General features: G+C 45.5%; 1 protein-coding gene across 2 annotated transcripts in view; it reads right to left on the minus strand.

The window, feature by feature from the left end:
* The window catches only part of SIDT1 (SID1 transmembrane family member 1), a 588,249-nt gene that overhangs the window by 47,448 nt on the left and 521,982 nt on the right, over positions 1 to 18,819 (minus strand). For both annotated transcript variants that reach the window (XM_085621093.1, XM_085621092.1), the window contains exon 19: positions 8,853 to 8,961. In XM_085621093.1, the coding sequence (XP_085477219.1) occupies positions 8,853 to 8,961 (109 nt within the window). The remainder of the gene's footprint in view (positions 1 to 8,852; positions 8,962 to 18,819) is intronic.

An 18,819-nucleotide genomic window follows, 5' to 3' on the forward strand; every position in this document is an offset into this window, starting at 1 on the left:
AATGTGAAAGAAATCCAAAGTGAGGCAACAATTGAGGAATTAGCAATATGGCAGGAGAGCACAGCTAATTTGGATGAGGAGGGGTGTTGGACGGACAAATCCGGGAAGCAGCGATGAATGCTGCCGGATGTGTATGTCCTCTCTGAGGTTACCATGGCGCATGGGCCAGCACACATTAGTACAAAGGGTATTTGTAAGCTTTTGGACACTGTATGGCGAAATTACAACATTCCCAAAGTTGCAGCTCACCTAGTAAAGTATTGCATGGTTTGCTTAATGCATAATCCTGGAAAGGGTACCCCCACTCCTGTTGGCAGCTTTGCACCACCCTCCTTCCCCTTTGAGGTTCTCCAGATGGATTACATCGAAATGGAACGGGTCAACAACTTGAAATATGTATTGGTGGTTGGCTGTGTGTGCAGTAAATGGGTTGAGGCTTACCCCACTAAAGATAACACCGCCATGGCGACGGCAAAGGTACTCTTGAAAGAGTTCTTCCCGCATTTTGGTTTGCCCCGTTTGATTTGGAGTGATAACGGCAGCCACTTCAATGCCAACGTTATCCAGTTGGTGTACGACAGTTTGCACATTAGGCAAAAGTTCCATGCAGCGAAGCACCCCCAATCAGCAGGCTTAGTTGAGAAGTACAATGGTACTCTGAAGTTTAAAATGGCCAGGATCAAAGATAGCACAGGATTGCAGTGGCCTGATGCTTTATCCTTAGCATTAATGTCTACAAGAGTCACAGCCCACTCTAGAACAGGATTGTCCCCATACGAGGGACGCCCGGCGAATGTCTGGGGCGTCCCGCGACCACGCAGGTTTTCCGAGATAGAATACCCCTTGCTTATAGATTATCTTTACCAGTTAACCAAAAATCTGCGTTCTATTCACCAACAGATTTCTGAGACATTACAGCAACCTCCAGAGGATTCTGGTCATGAAATACAGCCTGGGGACTGGGTGTTAGCCCGGAATTTCCAGAGGAGCAGCTTGGAGCCATGCTGGAAGGGACCCCTCCAGGTCCTTCTGGCCACCAGGACAGCAGTAAAGGTCGACGGTCGGAAGAACTGGATACACAGCACCCATTGGAAATGGGTGCCCCTTCCAGTGGCCCTATGATCAGTGGGTCGCGGACGGGATTGGGGACTGTGAGACGGAGCAAGTGCCATGGTTCATTCCATTTTTGGACGCCCAGCTCACGTGGGCATCGACGGAGGAGGAGAGTAATGCAAAGCTGACTGAAGCGGTGCCACCTGAAATTAAGGCCATCCAGGAGCCCCAGTCTGTTGGCTCACCTGTGATTGAGACCCAATCTGCCAATTTGCCTGAGTCTGCCCCTTTGCCCTTTGGTCCCCTTGAGCCCGACCCCTTGTTCTCGGACTACGCTGTGCCTGGAGTGTTGAGATACAATTTGCGCCCCCTTAAGAGGAACAGTGCACCAAAGGGACAGTCAGATTAGTAGGGATGGACTGCATTGCAGAAGAATAGAGTGTGTGTACCTTGCCCGTGGTACCAACGATAGCTCAGGAACAGAGGGATTGGTGCTTTACTCAGACAGTCATCGAACAGGGCAAGTGGGCAGTGTTTCCGAGGAGAATGTGTTTTGCCCTGTAACGTGGGATCCGGATCCGAGCTGGACGAGCAGCTCCACCGCCGCTGCTCAAAAGCACCTACGTCTAATGAACAATATACTGTCTTGGTTTCTTTTTGCTTTCCTTTTATTCCAGCTTGGCTCTAAGCGTAAGACTTTTCTGTTGTTCTTGTGTAAATAAAGAAATATATACATGTACCCCTTTGGTCACCCCATTCAAGAGGAGGAGCAGCCTTTCGCAGCCTTTCGCAGCTCCACGTCCTGAGCAAAATGTGCCCGTTTGGTCCACCTGGTCTTTTAGAAGCAAGGTTGTGTTCATAGCAATTATCCTAATTTCTTTGATATTGCTACTTGGGGTGATGTATTTTCTTGAGGAGAAATATCCTGCCCATGCTCTGATTGGCACTACGCCTGTTCCCCCAAGCCTTTGTTACTCTGGCGCCCCACAAGGAGGAACACAGAAAGTCCTATAAAGATAATGTCTTCATTCAAACGTTGCATCAGACACATGCTGCTTACAATACGACAAAGTGTTGGGTATGTGGCTTACTGCCCTCAGTAACTCATAAAAGTGAGAATTTGTTATCCATGCCCTTATCATATGTTAATAGTTGTGAGGGGTGGTTAGGAAGTGCCATCTTGTGCTGTAGTATCTTTACCGTAGCGCTGGGGGTCCGCACCGTACATACGGGGGTGGGGGTATGCTCCGTACATACGGGGGCTGGGGGTACGCTCCGTACATACGGGGGGCTGGGGGTACACTCCGTACATACGGGGGGCTGGGGGTATGCTCCGTACATACGGGGGTGGGGGTACGCTCCGTACATACGGGGGGCTGGGGGTACGCTCCGTACATACGGGGGGCTGGGGGTACGCTCCGTACATATGGGGGTGGGGGTACGCTCCGTACATACGGGGGGCTGGGGGTACACTCCGTACATACGGGGGGCTGGGGGTACGCTCCGTACATACGGGGGTGGGGTTACGCTCCGTACATACGGGGGTGGGGGTATGCTCCGTACATACGGGGGGGGTACGGCGCGTCCATCCGCGGGGGGGCTGGGGGTCCGGCGCGTACTTACGGGGGGGCTAGGGGGGTGTTCGGCGCGTACCGGGCCCCCTTTTCCTCACGCTTCGCGGCATACTTCGCTTTTCCGGCACTTTTTGTGTGCCGTAAAAATATTGCCGTCGGGAGTGCTGTTGGTACGAATCGTACTTGCTGGTACGTAAAAAGCTGCCAAACTCCGTCCGGACGTCACGTCCGCGGTGTCCCGGATCACATTTGTATGTATTTTTCTGTCGGTCGGTCTTTTTTCCGATTCGTACGGAAATGGTGTTTCCGTACGAATCGTACTTGCAAGTTTGTAGGGTTTTTTTCCCGGGTACGAGTCGGACGGAGAAAACGCTCCAACCGACAGTTTGTACCCGGTTTTTCCAGGATCGGAATCGGCCCCTTAGTTGCAAGAAATGTTCTTACTGATACATGTTATGTATTTTGTTCTTAGCATTAAGCCCCTATTATCAGAACTGGTATGGGTTGGATTTGCAATGAGAACAGGATGGTGAGACCCTCATGTCACCTAGGCTAACCAATCACAGTGCGAGTTTCTACTGAAACTGCAACATAATTAGTGTAGTCAGCCAAGAATTAGAGTATAAATAATGACCCCATAGGGGGCGTGTCAGTTTAGGGCTTTAGGACTAGAAGAGATAGGAGGAGAGGGAGCAGATGAGACCTGACATCATATGGGTTAGGTACGTGAACGTCGCGGGTGCATCCTGGGAGGAGATTGCGTCCGAGGAGAGACAGAGGGAGGTGGGGGTTCTTGCTCATATTCTATTCAGAGAGCCCTTGCACGTCATATTTTTGGCAAGGCAGATCACATTCCTCTGTGGTCTTGTGAAGAGCGGGCTGTCTCTCTCTGTGAGGCACAGAGAGGCAGATTGAACAGACCAGGGCAGAGAGTGCAGCTGATAGAAAAGGTTTAGATTTAGATGAGAAAACTCTAAGTTTATGCTTTGACTAACTAGCTAATTTTGAAAAGATTTATTTGTCTTATGCATTTATTACTCTTTATGGGAGATTTTTGCCAATTATTAATTATTGATTAGCCTTGCAAAACTCACTCTTAAATTATATTTTCCTGAGCTCTTTAAAAATTCTGATTGACATTTGATGCCTCATTCCCTTCCTTTATGGAATGCCTTGTATTCAGTCTGTAATATGTTCTGTATTAATTCTATTTTCCTATTTTCAATTCTGTCACCCGATTGATATTTGACTAATGAATAAAGGGTCAGAGAACTTTAACTTTTAACCAGAAAATAAAACCCTTTAAAATACTCACAACTCTCTTTATTGGCTTAAATATTAATTGCATTTTTGATTTTTCATGTTTATGTAAAGTCTCCTGAAGGTAATACACGGTGGCAGGAGTCCAACACCCTTACAGCGGTAAATTAGAAGTAAATGAGGTTTTGCATTGAGAAATTACCGTGAAATTACCGCTGGATCAATAGTAGCTTCTAGCCTGTGAACATGATAAGAGAGATAACTCTTTGTACAATTCAAGTTGTAAGCCAGCTACATTCCTAAAACAAAATGTGAATCGTCATATTTTCATCTCCTTTGGTGTTTCCTCCACCAACCACAACATGGTCTTTTCTGGAGGAGAAAGGCCCAATTGTGAAATTTAAAACTGACCATTTCAGATTGTTTTCCATTTTTTCCTTATTAAAAGCAATGTTGACATTTCATACTTTCCAGGCCCAATCACTAATTGTTTTAAAATGTGTAATTATTCTAATTATCCTAAAGTTGTTGTGTAATATGCTATTATTACCGTTATTCAGTTTACGGAGGGTGATGCCTCAAATGTGTCAGCTGTTGCTCACAAGACCCCCCACACCCCAGCAGTGGCAATAAATAACACATATTATAGTCAACGCCTCTGAATGAATGGTTTATTCCAGGCTTTCTTTTCATGTGCAGTAGCTGTAATCAAAGGTGTTTACAGGTAAGCAGAACACAAGGGGTTAAATCTGTGCAATGAGACAAAACCATGACAACAAGGTCTTGTGAGCATGGCCCCAGTTCCTTTCTCCTTCTGTAACGTGATTCCAGAATGGAATCTGTGAGGCAAGAATTCGTTTTTTCTGAAGTTTGTATTGCTCTAGCGTAGTAATAACAACTTTGCACTCTAGTATTGAGTGTGTTTATCTCTGTTTATTAGCACTTTTGTTCCAAATCAAAGAAGTAACTGGACATCTATTTTAACAGTCAAAGATATGATATGTGTGCCCCTTTTCTACATACTTAACATATTTTGGTGCTTTTATTACTCATACGAAAATCAGGGAACTGTAATGACCACCCCCAAACAACTCTGCAGAGCTTTACTGTTGTCAGGATTACTATGTACCATGATTATGTGGCATGGAGGACGGAATTATCTGGCAACATTATCTAAAGTATGCTGTAAAAAAGGAAAAATTATGTGCCACGTTCTCTGGCAGTATTATTTTCATGCGTTTGGACTAGAAAGAACCTTCTTTGTGAAATCTGCAAATTCAATAATTTATGTGGCAAAGATATGTGGTAAATATAGTAATCCACATTTATCCGGTAAATGCTGTAGCCAGAGAATTAAATAAATCCTCCGACCCTCACCATTGGCTCTTGTATCAACAATTTATTCATGAAAGGTAAACAAAACCTAAACATTCTAATGCACACTGTTAGCGCCACTTTGAAGAACAGAACAGCCTAGATGCACACATGCACGCGCACACACGCACACACACACTAGACGTGCAGGCTTAATATGCCATTAATTAACATTATTGAGTGTAGGAATAGGTCATGATACACTACTGATGGAGGAATTTTGGGATTCCCTGGACATGCACCCATCACCCAGTGAGTAGTGATGTAAAAATGAAACATTAATGATTCTTTTAAGAAACAATCCCCCTTCGTAAAGAACGAACGCTCCCCTGGAAGATGATGAGTGATGCAGAAGATGTTTTACCTGCATTGGACACATCTGAGACGCAGCAGAGGAGAGAAGAAAGGCAGATTGTGAGACAACATGGCTGCCGAAAGTCCAGACCACTCCACACAAACAATCACTGCCAAGCGCACCTCTGTCCCTCTCTGGGCCATATTCTCAAGGAGGTGGCGGAGAGAGGCATTAGCCTTCTTGGCTTAACGGCTCTCTCCGCCACTTTGGAAACGCCAGGCTGCACCCTATTCTCAAGGATACAGTGCAAGGCCCTTGCCCCTTCCCCCTGCGATGGCGCTAAGTTTCACAACTTAGCGCCAACGCAGGCACCCTTGCATCAGAGTGCAAGGGTGTCTGCAAGCAGGGAGGTTTGTTTATGTACAGGAAGGTGTCCCTTCCTGCACATAAAGAAACCTTAAATGCCAGTTTGTAACTTACATGTGTGTTGCTTCATGCAGCACACATGTAAGTTACAAAACTGCATTTACAAAAAATGTTTGTTTATGTGCAGGAAGGGTCACCTTCCTGTACGTAAACAAATCTTGACATGTTGCTTTTTCCATGTATGCTGCACAAGGCAGCACACATGGAAAAAGCAAAAAAGAGGAGAAATAAAGCATTTCTCCTCGTTTCGCCACCTTAAGACCAGATTTTTTCTGGTCTTAAGTTTGGCGCTACCTCCTATTTGCGCTGCCCTTGAGAATAGGAGGTAGCGTCAAACTCAATGGGTGTCGTGGTGGAACGCCCACCGCAACACCCACTGCACGCCCCTTTCACGCTAAAAACAGCGTGAAGGGGGCCCTATTCACAAGGCAGTGTTAAGCCGCGTCAAGCTGCGTTATGCCACTTAATGTGGCTTAAAGCTGCTTGGTGAATAGGGCTAAGCCCCTATTGCCACAACAATGTCACTGAAAGGGGCGTTGTGGTGGCAATGGGGGCTTGAGAATATGCCCCTCTGTCTCTTAACACATGATTTGCTTACAGGCGGGATGTCCCATAGGGATTAAAGGGAAATGGATGCCTTTAAAGGTTTGAGAGCTGGGAGAGTCATCTGCGTGCCAGGGAAGTCCAGGTTCACTCCCTGAACGTGACTGCAGAAATCTCCGCCCAGGAGCGGCGTCTCTGTCCTGGAAGGAGGTTTGTTCCCACGTCTCGATGCCAAGTGCTGGGCCTGGCGCCTGCGGTGTCCCTAGAAGGGTAAATGCGTCTGTCCTGTGTCCAAGTCTGCAGCCTGACCCTACTACAGGCCGCTGAACACCAGCAGCAGGAACCAGCCCTGGCCCTGGGAGTTGCTGAGTTACTTGGAGGTTGATGCATGTGTGTGGTGTTTGTAGAGCATGAACCTGGCCATAGAGGCAGGGGAGAGTTTCCCAGGGTGAAAGGCAAGCACTGAAGCAGTGACCTGCCTCTCTCGTCTTCACCTCCCTTTATCTCAACCTCTTTCTCTCTGCCTACCTCTGACTCCGTCTCCCTCGACACACTCTATATTTCCATCCGCCCGTCTTTCCCTTTTTACGCATCTCTTGCTCTCTTGTCTCTCTAACTACCCAACCTCACCTCTCCTTACCTCTCTTTACTCTTCATCTCACCCCATCTCTCCCTCTTGCATTTGAATTCACATTTCTCTACTTTACTTGTCTCTCCACCTCTTTATCTCACCCCATCTCTCTCTACCTCACTGATCACCAAATCCCTGACCTTCTCTCTACCCCACTTCTCTATCCAACTCTCTCTTCGACTACCTCTGTTACCTTTTTGTCCCACCTTCTGACTCGGCCTTGCCTCGCCAGTGTTTCTGTCTCATATCTCTCTACCTGCTTCAGCTCACCTGTTCTCGCTCCCCTCTCTCATCCCCTTTCTACCGATCTCTACATCTCTGTGTACCCAACCCCTTTCTCTATCATCTCTCCCGACCTCTTTCAAATGCAGCTCTTAACACCGTACCTCACCGACAGCTGCCCCTCTTTCTTTACCACTCTCTGTGCCCACCTCTGTATCTTTACCTCGTTACCCATCTCTTAACTCACCTTTTGTCCTACCTCAACCACCTCATTTTGCACCTCATCTCTTTCCATCTCCCCTCCCTCTCTCAACCTCTCTGCTCTTTGCCTCACCTCTCTATCTCTCCATCTCCCTAACCCCAACTTCCATCTATCTTTCTCTCCACCCCTCTCTTATCTTCAGTACCCATCTCTCTGACCTCCCACTCACATCTCACTATCTCATCTCTGTTTACCCCACCTCCCTCTCAATGCCTAATCTCTTAATTTACCTTCGACTTTGTTCACTATTGCATGTCTCTCTTTCCTCTTTCCCTTATGTTTCCAATTCTTATTTTGCCCCTCCCTCCCTCCACCGCGCCACTGGTTCTCTCCCTTGTATCTCTCTATACTTCTGCTATTATCTCACCTCTCCACCTGAGCTCCTCAACTTCTCACTGTCTCACCTCTTTCTCTCCCTACCTCTCCTCTTTCTACCACTCTGTGCCATTCTTTCCAAACTCTCTCACAAAGCCTCTCTCATCACCTTCCTGTCCTTCTCCTGCCTCTAACCCCAGCTTGTTTCTTCTAATCAGCAGATAGGGCAGACCCAGAGCAGCATGGAGAGCAGATTTCACCCAGTGAATGGTGACAACCTCCAGAGCAGTGCTGTGACTGTCATACCTTCAGAAAGGATCCAAGCTGTTAAGCGGAGTACATTTGTGAATGCGAGTATCCGGAATTCAAGCTACAATTTCAGGCACTTTGTAGATGCATCTTATTTTGATATTATGCACTTTCCACTAAACATCTATCAAGTGATCTTTAGCGTCTTTCCTTCAATGGCTGGCTCTACACTGAAGAAATACTGGTGCAAGACAAAATACATTTTACATCCAAAGACAAACCAAATGGATGTATCAATGCTTGTTCAAGCTTTCTTTGGTATCTATTGGGTTGGCGGACACTGGGCATCTTGAGCTTTCTGCTGTTTTTTGTGCCGCTGTTTCTGAAAGTGTATGCCTTCATGCAGAATTGAAGTAGCATAGAAAAGGGCAAAAAATCTAAAGCTGTTTTGAAATGGGAGGCCTCAAACTTGGTGCTGCTAGGGACCTAAAATCCCTGAGATGTCACTGTTTAATGGCCTTTTAAGACACACAATACCTAGAAGCCCAACCACCTTCATGCAAAAGTGCCCGAGTCTTCTTATATCTCCCTCACTGCTGCTCACTGTTCTGTCTGCGGTGAATACCCACCAACGACCGCTCTCCTTACCTATCTTGAAGCGGCCCATATAGTATATGTGCGTGCTGAGCGCCAGTGAGGCCATGACGTGGATCACTGTGAAGATTACCCAGAACCACACGTTGTCTTTTCCAAACACCTGAAAAACAAACAAAAAAAACAATTGGTTAGAGGAGGATAAGAAAACGAGTTACTTACCAGTAACCTCAGTTATCCAGTGTTGGTATCTTTCATAGATTCACATGCTTGAATAATCCCCACCGTCGAGGTGGGAGTCTCACAGTAAAAATAAATATAAATATAATAGTAGTAATACATGTCATAATATGCTATAATGGACAGCACAGTCACTGCAGTAACCCATCCTTGTCCTTTTGTAAAAATTGAACCAAAGTTGGAACACAGGTTCTAGCACAATCTCTAGAACAATCCACAGAGAGGCAAGGCCCTCAGATTTTCTAGCACAAGTGACAAGAGTAACATATCAATAATAAGGGAAGCCTCTCCGGGGAGGAGGGTGGGTCGCATGTGAATCTATGAAAGATACCACTACTGGAGAACTGAAGTTACAGGTAGGTAACTCGTGTTCTTATCCAGTTTGGATCTTTCATAGATTCACATGCTTGAATCAGAATAGCTAGCAGTAAAACTATTTAATTTTAGAAGATTGTGGTGATCATAGGAATGGCAAATAGATACCTCATAAATATAGATGTATATGTACGTATCTACTACATACGCAACACAATCTGAAAATAAACATTTATGCATAAAGAGAACATAAATCAGTAATCACATGTGAAGCAAATACATTGATTTTAGCATTAAATAAATAATCACCTCCGAAACAGAGGCTTACCTTATTGGAAAAGGTTACGTAAAACTGCTTGTCCTATCGCTGCTTCTGCTTCTGTAGCCAAATCTAAGCAGTAATGCCGTGTAAACGTATTCACATTCGTCCATGTTGCGGCACAGCAAATTTTATCCAATGGCCCTCCAGCAAAAAGCGCAGCTGGGGATGACACTGCTCTTGTGGAATGAGCCGTAGGTTTGACAGAGAGCGGACTGCCTGCTTTATTGTGGCAAAAATGAATAGTTTCTGCAATCCACCTCGCAATCGTTGCTTTAGTCACTGCCGTACCTGACTCTTGCACACCATAGGACACCAACAATTGATCAGATCTCCAGATGGACTTAGTATGAGAAAGATACAATTTGAAGCCTCCCTTAACATATAATGTATGAAGTGCCTTCTCAGCCGGGCAATTAGGATTAGGAAATAATGTGTGTGGCATAACAGGCTCATTAAGATGGAAAGTTGATGGAACCTTTGGAATAAAAACAGGATTCGCTCTACGGAGAACATAGTCATTAAAAAAGCAAAGGTGAAGCTCTTTAATTGTAAAGGCTTGAATTTCGCTGACTCTCCTGGCAGTAGTAAGAGCCAACAATAAGGCGACCTTCCAGGAAATATATTTGAGTTCAGCTCTGTGAATCAGCTCAAAGGGATGTTTCATAAGTTGCACCAGAAACAGATTAAGTCTCCATTCCGGAGGAGGGGCTCTTACAGGAGAGTATACTCCGAAAGGTCCTTTCATAAACTGTTTTACCAGTTGACTTGAACAAAGAGACAAACCTCCAAAGGAACGCCTGTAAGTAGAGATGGCGGCCAGATGTATTTTTAACAGATGTGAACCTAAGGCTGGATTTAGCCAGGGAGAGTAGATAAGGTAACATTTTGTCTGGAGAAGACTGAAGTTGGTGCACACTGTTACGAAGGCTCCATGAATAGAAATGCTTCCATTTGAGAGTGTAAGTCCTAATCGTGGACGGTGACCTTGCATTAGCAAGTATGTCTCTACAGTCTTGTGGCGGATCTAACTCCCTGAACTCAGCGAGTTCTGTAACCACGCATGTAGCTGCAGCGGGGCTGGATGTGGGAGGAGAATCTGGCCCCTGCTCAATGTTAACAGTGTTGGCGATACTGGAAGGCGATAAGGTCTGCATTCTGAGAGTAGGAGAAGCTTTGTAAACCCGTGTTGATGTGGCCAACGTGGAGCAATGAGAATCATTTGGCATGGCTCTCTTTTCAACTTCGTCAGGAATCTCGGAATTAACAGAAAGGGGGGGAACGTGTAAGCGAAGATTCCTGTCCACCTCATCAGAAAGGTTTTTCCCCATGAACCCTTTCTTGGCTGCCATCTGGCAAAGAATTGGCATTTCCCATTCATCTTGGAAGCGAAGAGATCCAAGTTGGGCTTGCCCCACTTCTGGAAAATGGACTTGAGAACTCTCTGATCCAACTCTCATTCGTGGCAAGAGTTGGAAGTTCTGCTCAAGGTATCCGCCAGACTGTTCCTCACTCCTGGTGGATGTTCCACTTTGATATAAATGTGGTGAGAGAGAAGCCACTCCCATATTTCCTGTGATTCCTGTGATAGGATGTGGGAGCGTGTTCCTCCTTGCTTGTTCAGGTAATGCATGCATGTTATATTGTCTGTCCTTATCAAAACCGAGGATCCCTGAATCCTTGGGAGGAAAGCCTGCAAGGCTAGAGAAATGGCTCAAAGCTCTAGAAAATTGATGTGCATTTTATAAAGCGCTTAGGGCCACTTGCCCCTTATACGGAGGTCTTGAAGATGAGTTCCCCATCTTTCTAGAGAAGAATCTGCAGTGAGGACAAAATCTGGTGTCCGAGAAAGGAAAGTTAGCCCTATTGAGAGATTGCTGGAGTGCTGCCACCAAAGCAGAGCTGACTTACTGGAGTTATTCGTACCAGGTCGTCAAAAGATCCGGTCACCTGAAGCCATTGATTGTCTAGTTCCTATTGTATTGGTCTCATTCTGAGACAAGAGCAAGGTACCTTCAGTATTTCCGAGGACATCGTGCTCAATAGAGATTTTATCAATCTCACAGAAGCAAACTTTCTTCTTCTTAACTTTGTTGCCAGAGAAATAAGATGTGATTGCCTTTCTGTGGACAGGTATGCTTTGTCTTTGATAGTGTCTAAGGCTGCTCCTAGAAAAAGCGTCTTTTTAGATGGATGCATCACTGACTTCTGAAAATTGAGAGTTAGCCCCAGGGAATGAAACATTTGAAGGCAAATTGAAGTTGCTCTTGAGGCTTGACGAAAAGACGGTGCTTTCATTAACCAGTCATCCAGGTAAGGGAACAGCTGCAGGCCCTGCAGCCTGAGACGAGAGGCAACTGAAGCCAGACATTTGGTAAATACTCTTGGTGCTGACCGTAGACCAAAAGGGAGAACTCTGAACTAAAAATGAGCACCTGCCACAGTGAAACGGAGAAACGTTCGATGTTTAGGATGAATAGGGTAGTCGAAATATGAATCCTGCAGATCTAATGTGGCCATGAAATCCGCATGATTGAGGAGCTGTAGTATCTCCTGGAGAGTGACCATGCAGAATTATTTTTTCTGCAGATATTTGTTTAATATTCTTAGGTCTAGAATCGGCCTCCACTCTCCCGACTTTTACTTTATCAGAAAGAAACGGGAATAAAAACCTTTCCCCACCTGAGAGTGTTTCCATAGAACCCTTCTGGAGAATAATCATGGCTTCTTTTCTGAGAAGTTTGAGATGAGGTGGAGGCTTCTTTAGAGGTGGATGAGGCGGTGGGATCTTTATGAATTCCAGGGTATGACCATACTTTACTATGTCTAGGACCCATTTGTCTGAAGTGATTTTTCTCCATTGGTCGAAATGTAGAGAAATATTTAAGGCATTGAGGTTGATGTGTGGCCGAATTGTTGCAGGTGCTGCGGAGGTGTCACTGCTTTCTTGCATTGTCTATGGCCTGAGGGGGCTGCTTTCTTCTGTTCTGCTGTCTGGAGTAAGTGGCAGCAGGGGGGGGCTCTGTATGATTGTTGAGGTTGATATCCATATCTATATTGGTAAGTATGTGGCTGGTATTTCTAGTAGCTTCCTCGAAAGGAGTATGACTCTCTGCCATGGGCCCCTCGAAAAGGTGTCTTTCTGTACTGGAGTGTTCCTAAAGCCTTAGCTGTGTCTTTCTTAATCTCTTGTAAGGCATCGATGTGTTTGCCAAACAGTGCGTCCCCATCGAATGGCATGTCTAAGATTTTACTTTGCACCTCACGACGAAAGGTGGTTGACTTGAGCCATCCTTGGCCACAGACAACTGCTGCTCTAGTTAGTTGTCAAAAAAACAAGGAAGCCAAATCCATAGAGATGTCAATAATTTCAGATGCTGCTGTTTCCCCTTCAAACAGAATCTTCCTTGCCTCTTGTTTTTTGTCCTCTGGCAACAATTTGAGGTACGGAGCAACATCCGACCACATTTGACGGTCGTATCTTCCTAAAATGGCTAAGAAGTTTGTTGCACGCACTGAAGCGCCTGCCATAGTGGTAAACTTTTTCCAAATAATATCTAACCGCCTTCCATCTTTATCGGGTCGCGCAGTAATGGGCACCGAAAGATTCCTAGATCTCCGTTGTGCAGCTTGGGAAATTACAGAATCCGGTTTAGGTTGCCCTACCAGGCATGCAGGTGCATCATCGGGGGCCTTGTATTTTTTGTTGATTCTGGCAAGTATTGCTGCCATTGAGTAGGGGTTCTTCATGATTTTAATGCCTTCTTACCAAATATGATCAATGATTGGAATTGCGTGGACAGATTTTCTGTTCTGGTCCTTAAAATCATACAAGAAGCAGCCAGTCTGCTTAAAAGGAATGGAAAGGTGGAATCGATTCGCCGCTCACTCCATAATAGCATGAAAGCCTCCAATACCCTCAGGAGGAGAATCAACTGCTTGAGGAGAAGGTGTCAGAATTAAGTAGTCATCCCACTCATCTATGGTAGTAGGTGTTTCAGGAATTTCACCTTCCTCAGCAACAGTATCATCATCATCATCCTGCAGCCACGGATCTTCTGACACAGGCAAAGGATCCTGAGTCTCCGTCGCGGGTACAGAAGGTGCTGCTGAATCTAAAGCAGGAGGAGGAGAACTTTGTCTTTCAACAGAACCTGCTGCAGAGGTAAAACAAGTGTGGTAATCCTGCAGCATAGCTGTTAAGTCCTGTACTAATCATGGGTTCCTGACGAGGCATCAGCACATGAGGCCTTTCCATAGGTTGATGATAGTGTGAGCCATAATAGTCATCCTCCTCATCCTCTTCTTGAAACTTCACGTGGAGTTGAGAAGGGCTGCGGGCGCTTAACAGCCCATCATCCTCAGATTCCTCAAAAAAATGACTAGGAGGCAAAGGAGAGATGTCAGAAGGGTCCTGGTAAAAACCTCTCGCCAACGGGATCGTTGACGAGAATCTGGATGACAAGATTGGTGTAAACTGCAATGAGGAAGGCCTTTCTCCCTGCGGCATCGATGAAATGTGCGTCAACAGTAAAACCGATACCTTAGATGTTGACATAACAGTTTTCAGCGACGGCGTAGTTGAGGCCGTCGACGGTAGAACTATTGTCGATGAAGTTGTGGTGGTCGACGAAGTGGTCGTCGTCGACGATGAGGGCACTGCCGCCAACAGGAGTGTCTCCGACGGAAGACACATTGACGGAGGTGAGGTTGTTGTCGTCGGAGGCCTCGTCGACGGTGAAGGCGCAGATGGCAAAGAGGTTATCGTTGACCAAGGGACAGTCTTCATCGATGGTTCCGTCGACGATGCAGGCGCCAACAAGGTATGTTGAAGTGCCAACTCCAGAGGTAGTTTTATCGCGGACAAAGCCTTTTTTGGCGACAGAGGATTTGGCAGACTCTGTTTGAGTCTTAGGCTGTTTGAAGATAGTCTTAGAGGCCGTTTTTTAGGCAGTTTTTTCCACAGATTTTTCCTCAGAAGGGAATGGCAGCTTCCTTTTTTCAGAGGCAGTATGTAAAGATTCATGGTGGGACCTTTTTGAAGAATACTTGTGTCCCTCAGGGGATTCCTCAGACCGGTCCCTTTTCTTTCGCCAGATGGACTGACGTCTGTGAACTACCACTGCCCTTGTCATCAGGCACCACAGAGGGCTTGATTTCAGCCTAAATGAGTATTCTGCCTTCCCTGTCCTTTAAGGTCTTGGAAGAAAAAGTCCTGCAGATCCTACAGGCTTTAACTTTATGAGAAAGGTGAAGGCAATAAATACAATCCTAGTTGGGATCTTCACAATGTAGTCTCTTCTTTCCACATGACCCACAAGGCCAGAACAATCCTTTTTAAGAAGTATCAGACATTCTGTACTCACAATATCCAAAAGATAAAAGAAAAGTGAGCAGAGCTCAGGGAGACTCCCTGTCACACGACGTGCGGTAGAAAATCTGAGCGACGTGCCTCTCTGTGGAGTGTTCTAGAGGGTGCTAGAGCCTGATTGGCTGTGTTCCAACTCTGGTTCTTTTTTTACTAAAGGACAAGGATGGGTTACTGCAGTGACTGTGCAGTCCATTATAGCATATTATGTATTACTACTATTATATTTATTTTTACTGTGAGACTTCCACCTCGATGGCGGGGATGATTCAAGGATGTGAATCTATGAAAGATCCAATACTGGATAACATGAGACACTCATACCCTAAACACAGCAGGCTCACTGGAAGCCACTCCACACTAGTGCCAAAGACCAGTCCTGAAACTGGTGAAAGTTCTGAGTATACACAACATGGGTCTCTGGGAGGTGTCTGTGCACACTTTACCAGCTACTTACTTATTGTATGCATGAATTACTACATCTTTTTAATGACAGGTTACTGGGTCAAAGGTACATTACTTTCACATTAGTCAACAATAACCATTACTAAACTATTAACAAATCTCTACTAAGTAAACACAACCAAACTGCTAGACCTGTCAGCCTCAGGGTGGTCTTCCTCCTCCATTTTTTGCTGATCTTGTTTTTGCTGGCCTTGGGATTCTGGGCACTTTACTACTGCTAACCAGTGCTAAAGAGCATTTGTTCATTTCTTAAAACATGATAACATTGGCTTATCCTCAGCTGGCATATTTAATTTACTTATAAGTCCCTAGTAAAATGGTACAACTGCCTGCACCCGGGGCCTGTAAATTACATGCTACTAGTGGGCCTGCACCACTTATTGTGCTACCCATTTAAATAGCCCTTTAAACATGTCTCAGTCCTGTGTGTGTAGTTTTAAAACTGCCATTTCGACCTGGCAAAGTAAACCTTTTGCCATGCTCAAATCTTCCTTCTTAATACCTATAAGTCACCCTTAGAGTAGGGCCTGGACAGCCAGAGGGAGGGGTCCAGTGTATGTAAAAAATTGGAAGGTACTTTTAAGGTTTACATGTCCTGGTAGTGAAACATTCTTTCATTTGTTTTTCACTACTGCAATGCCTACCTCTCCTATCGAATAACATGGGAAATACCTTATAACATTCAATAAGCTGTAACTTACAAAAGCGAATAGGTAACCAGTTCATGTTCGGTGTCTCCGGAGTTGTAATGAAAATCCTCGTTTATGGCAACATCAGATTTTAAATTACAATGTCGAAAAAAACGCTTTTAGAAAGTTGGCATTTTCCTATCTGTGACATTTAGTGCCTGTAGCCTTTCTCTGGGTCACATGACTGGGTGTAGCTGACTGTTGGGTTTTGTGTAGTCCTCCTTCACAGCAGCACACAATAGAGAACTTAGGTGTGCCTGTATGGGCCATCACTGGCAGGATCAGAGGGTGGAGCTACTTACACTTGAATGGACTTAGTCCTGCCTCCACATAAAGGGCTGCATACCCCCTGTAGTTAATCTGCAGCCAGGGTGAGAGAGGCAGGAAACCTGTGCACTCCAAAGGGAAATCTTGGTATAGTTAGTGGACCTCATAATATCAACTCTTCAGTACACTTTTAGACCTGTGGACTCTGCCAGGAAGAAAAACTTCTGTGTTGACACCCTGCTGGATCGCTGCTCTGAAGGACTACAACCCTACTGACCTGTTATCTGCTGCCCTCTTGCCTCGGTGAGAAGGACTGTATCGGCATCTGTTGAAACCAGGATCCAAGAGTGACTCCAAGGGCTAGTTCGCTAGCCTCCTGACTAGATCCGCGAAGACGGAAGGCTCCAAACACTGTGAACCCAGGACCTGGACTCTACCATCTGTGAGTCTTACCCTGCCAAGTGGTGTCGCCTCGGTCCTGACCCTTTTAGGTGGGCCTGAAGGTGTACTGCCAGCTCATCTGTGGATCCAGCAGAACCAACACACCTCCTCTGCTGCGGGGCACAACCCAGAGCAGAATTGGTGCATTGCCTTTGCTGCACAAATTCTCCCAGTGCAAGGAATGCACATCAATGTCGCAGCCCGCATCAGTACCGCTCCTGAGCGATGCATCCCTGACGCAAGCCCTTGCATCAAAAATCTCTTGTCAATGGCAATGACACAGGTTCTCGCATCGCAGCTCCACGAAACCGACTCATCGCCTCAGATTCACAATGAATCCTCGGCGACGGACTTTGCATCGCAAGCCCTTGCCGACGGGTTCTTTGATGATGACACACGACCTCGCATCTCAGCTTCGCCACCCCTGGTAACCGCTGCATCGCCTTGCCTGCATGACACATCCTCGACGCCGGACCTCGCAATGCTCTGCAACCAGAATCTAAGGTACTCTTGTTCAGCGGACCTTGCTGGGTCCTTGTTGACAGCCCGCACTCCATCGCAGTCAGCCTGAACTTGTGACTTTCCCCTGGTCCGGTGCAACTAGATATCCACAGTTGTGCTTTGTGCTTTTGGCACGATTTTTGCCTAAATCTTTAAAGCTATGTATCTCCGGTTCTACTGATTGGATTTTGTCGTTTTGGTCTTGTTTTATTTATTAAAAATTTCTTTATTTTTTTATCTGGTGTGAGATCCATTGGTTGTGTGTTTTCACTGTGTTACTGTTTGAAGTGTTGCACAAATACTTTACACATTATCTCTGAGTTAAGCATGACTGCTCTGGGCCAAGCTACCCAATGGTAAACTGATTGTTTATTGTCCATCGCAGATAAAATCAGGGCGTTGACTATGGTAATATAAAGTTTTTGGTTAATGTACTGAAGGATGTTTTAATGAGCTTTAGTTGACGGAAGCAAGAGTTGGTGACCATGGCCATCTGGCGCTCTACTCACAAGTTAGTATGTAATCTTGGCATCAAATCAACTCTAAGGTTGATGGAGGTGTAGGCGACCCTATAACTTCCGTCAACAAGGTAACGTTACAAAAGGAAGTAAGCTCTGTTGTTGTGATGACCTCTTTTCACAATGCAAAGATCGTCTGGGAATCCTCCACGTTCATAGAGTACGAGTACTGGTAGACTGTAAGTTTGTCTACTAGGAACATACAGACAATAAGAAGGAGGGAGACACAATCAGTCCTCAGGCTACCAAAGCTGACTTCCTTGGGCTTCGATATAAAAGGTAGTAAAACTGGGCTTTTCACTATCCTTAAAGAAGGAATTGAGCTGCCAATTTCACTGAGATACTTCAGCAAGTTGTAGCAAGTCGATCTTTAAATCGTATCTGGTTTACCTCACATATACGCCCCTCCCAATTATTTGATAATCATGCACTTAAACCTGTGGAACTCTCTCCTGTTGCTCTTTTTGTCCCTACAGTTTTATTCTTGGACCTACAATGCTCTCTATCTTCAGTTTAACGGTATACGGGAAGAAGTTAAGGGAATTTACTATTCACTGACAGAACAAGTGACCTCACGGGAAAAGCGTAATTCTGTAAGATCCTTTCAAACTGTATTTGTCTTGACCCTGCATTAAATATAATGGCCTTATGGTCACAATTGGTTGCTGAAGTCTGAATAGCCTCCAGTGTGTTATCACTTCTAGGGGTGATATGGTTAAAGGGCTTGTTTGATAGACCCAGCGTACATCTCACTTTGACTGGCATCACTGTAATGCACATTTAACTGTGATACAGAGTTAGGAGCATTATTCTGCTTGGAGTGAAAGACCATGGCCAGTCCTTAGGGACACTCCAGGTCTCCTGAACCCAGAGTACATATTGACCTATTCTAGGAGCT

The sequence above is a fragment of the Triturus cristatus genome, chromosome 8, assembly GCF_964204655.1.
Source record: "Triturus cristatus chromosome 8, aTriCri1.1, whole genome shotgun sequence".
Lineage (NCBI taxonomy): Eukaryota > Metazoa > Chordata > Amphibia > Caudata > Salamandridae > Triturus > Triturus cristatus.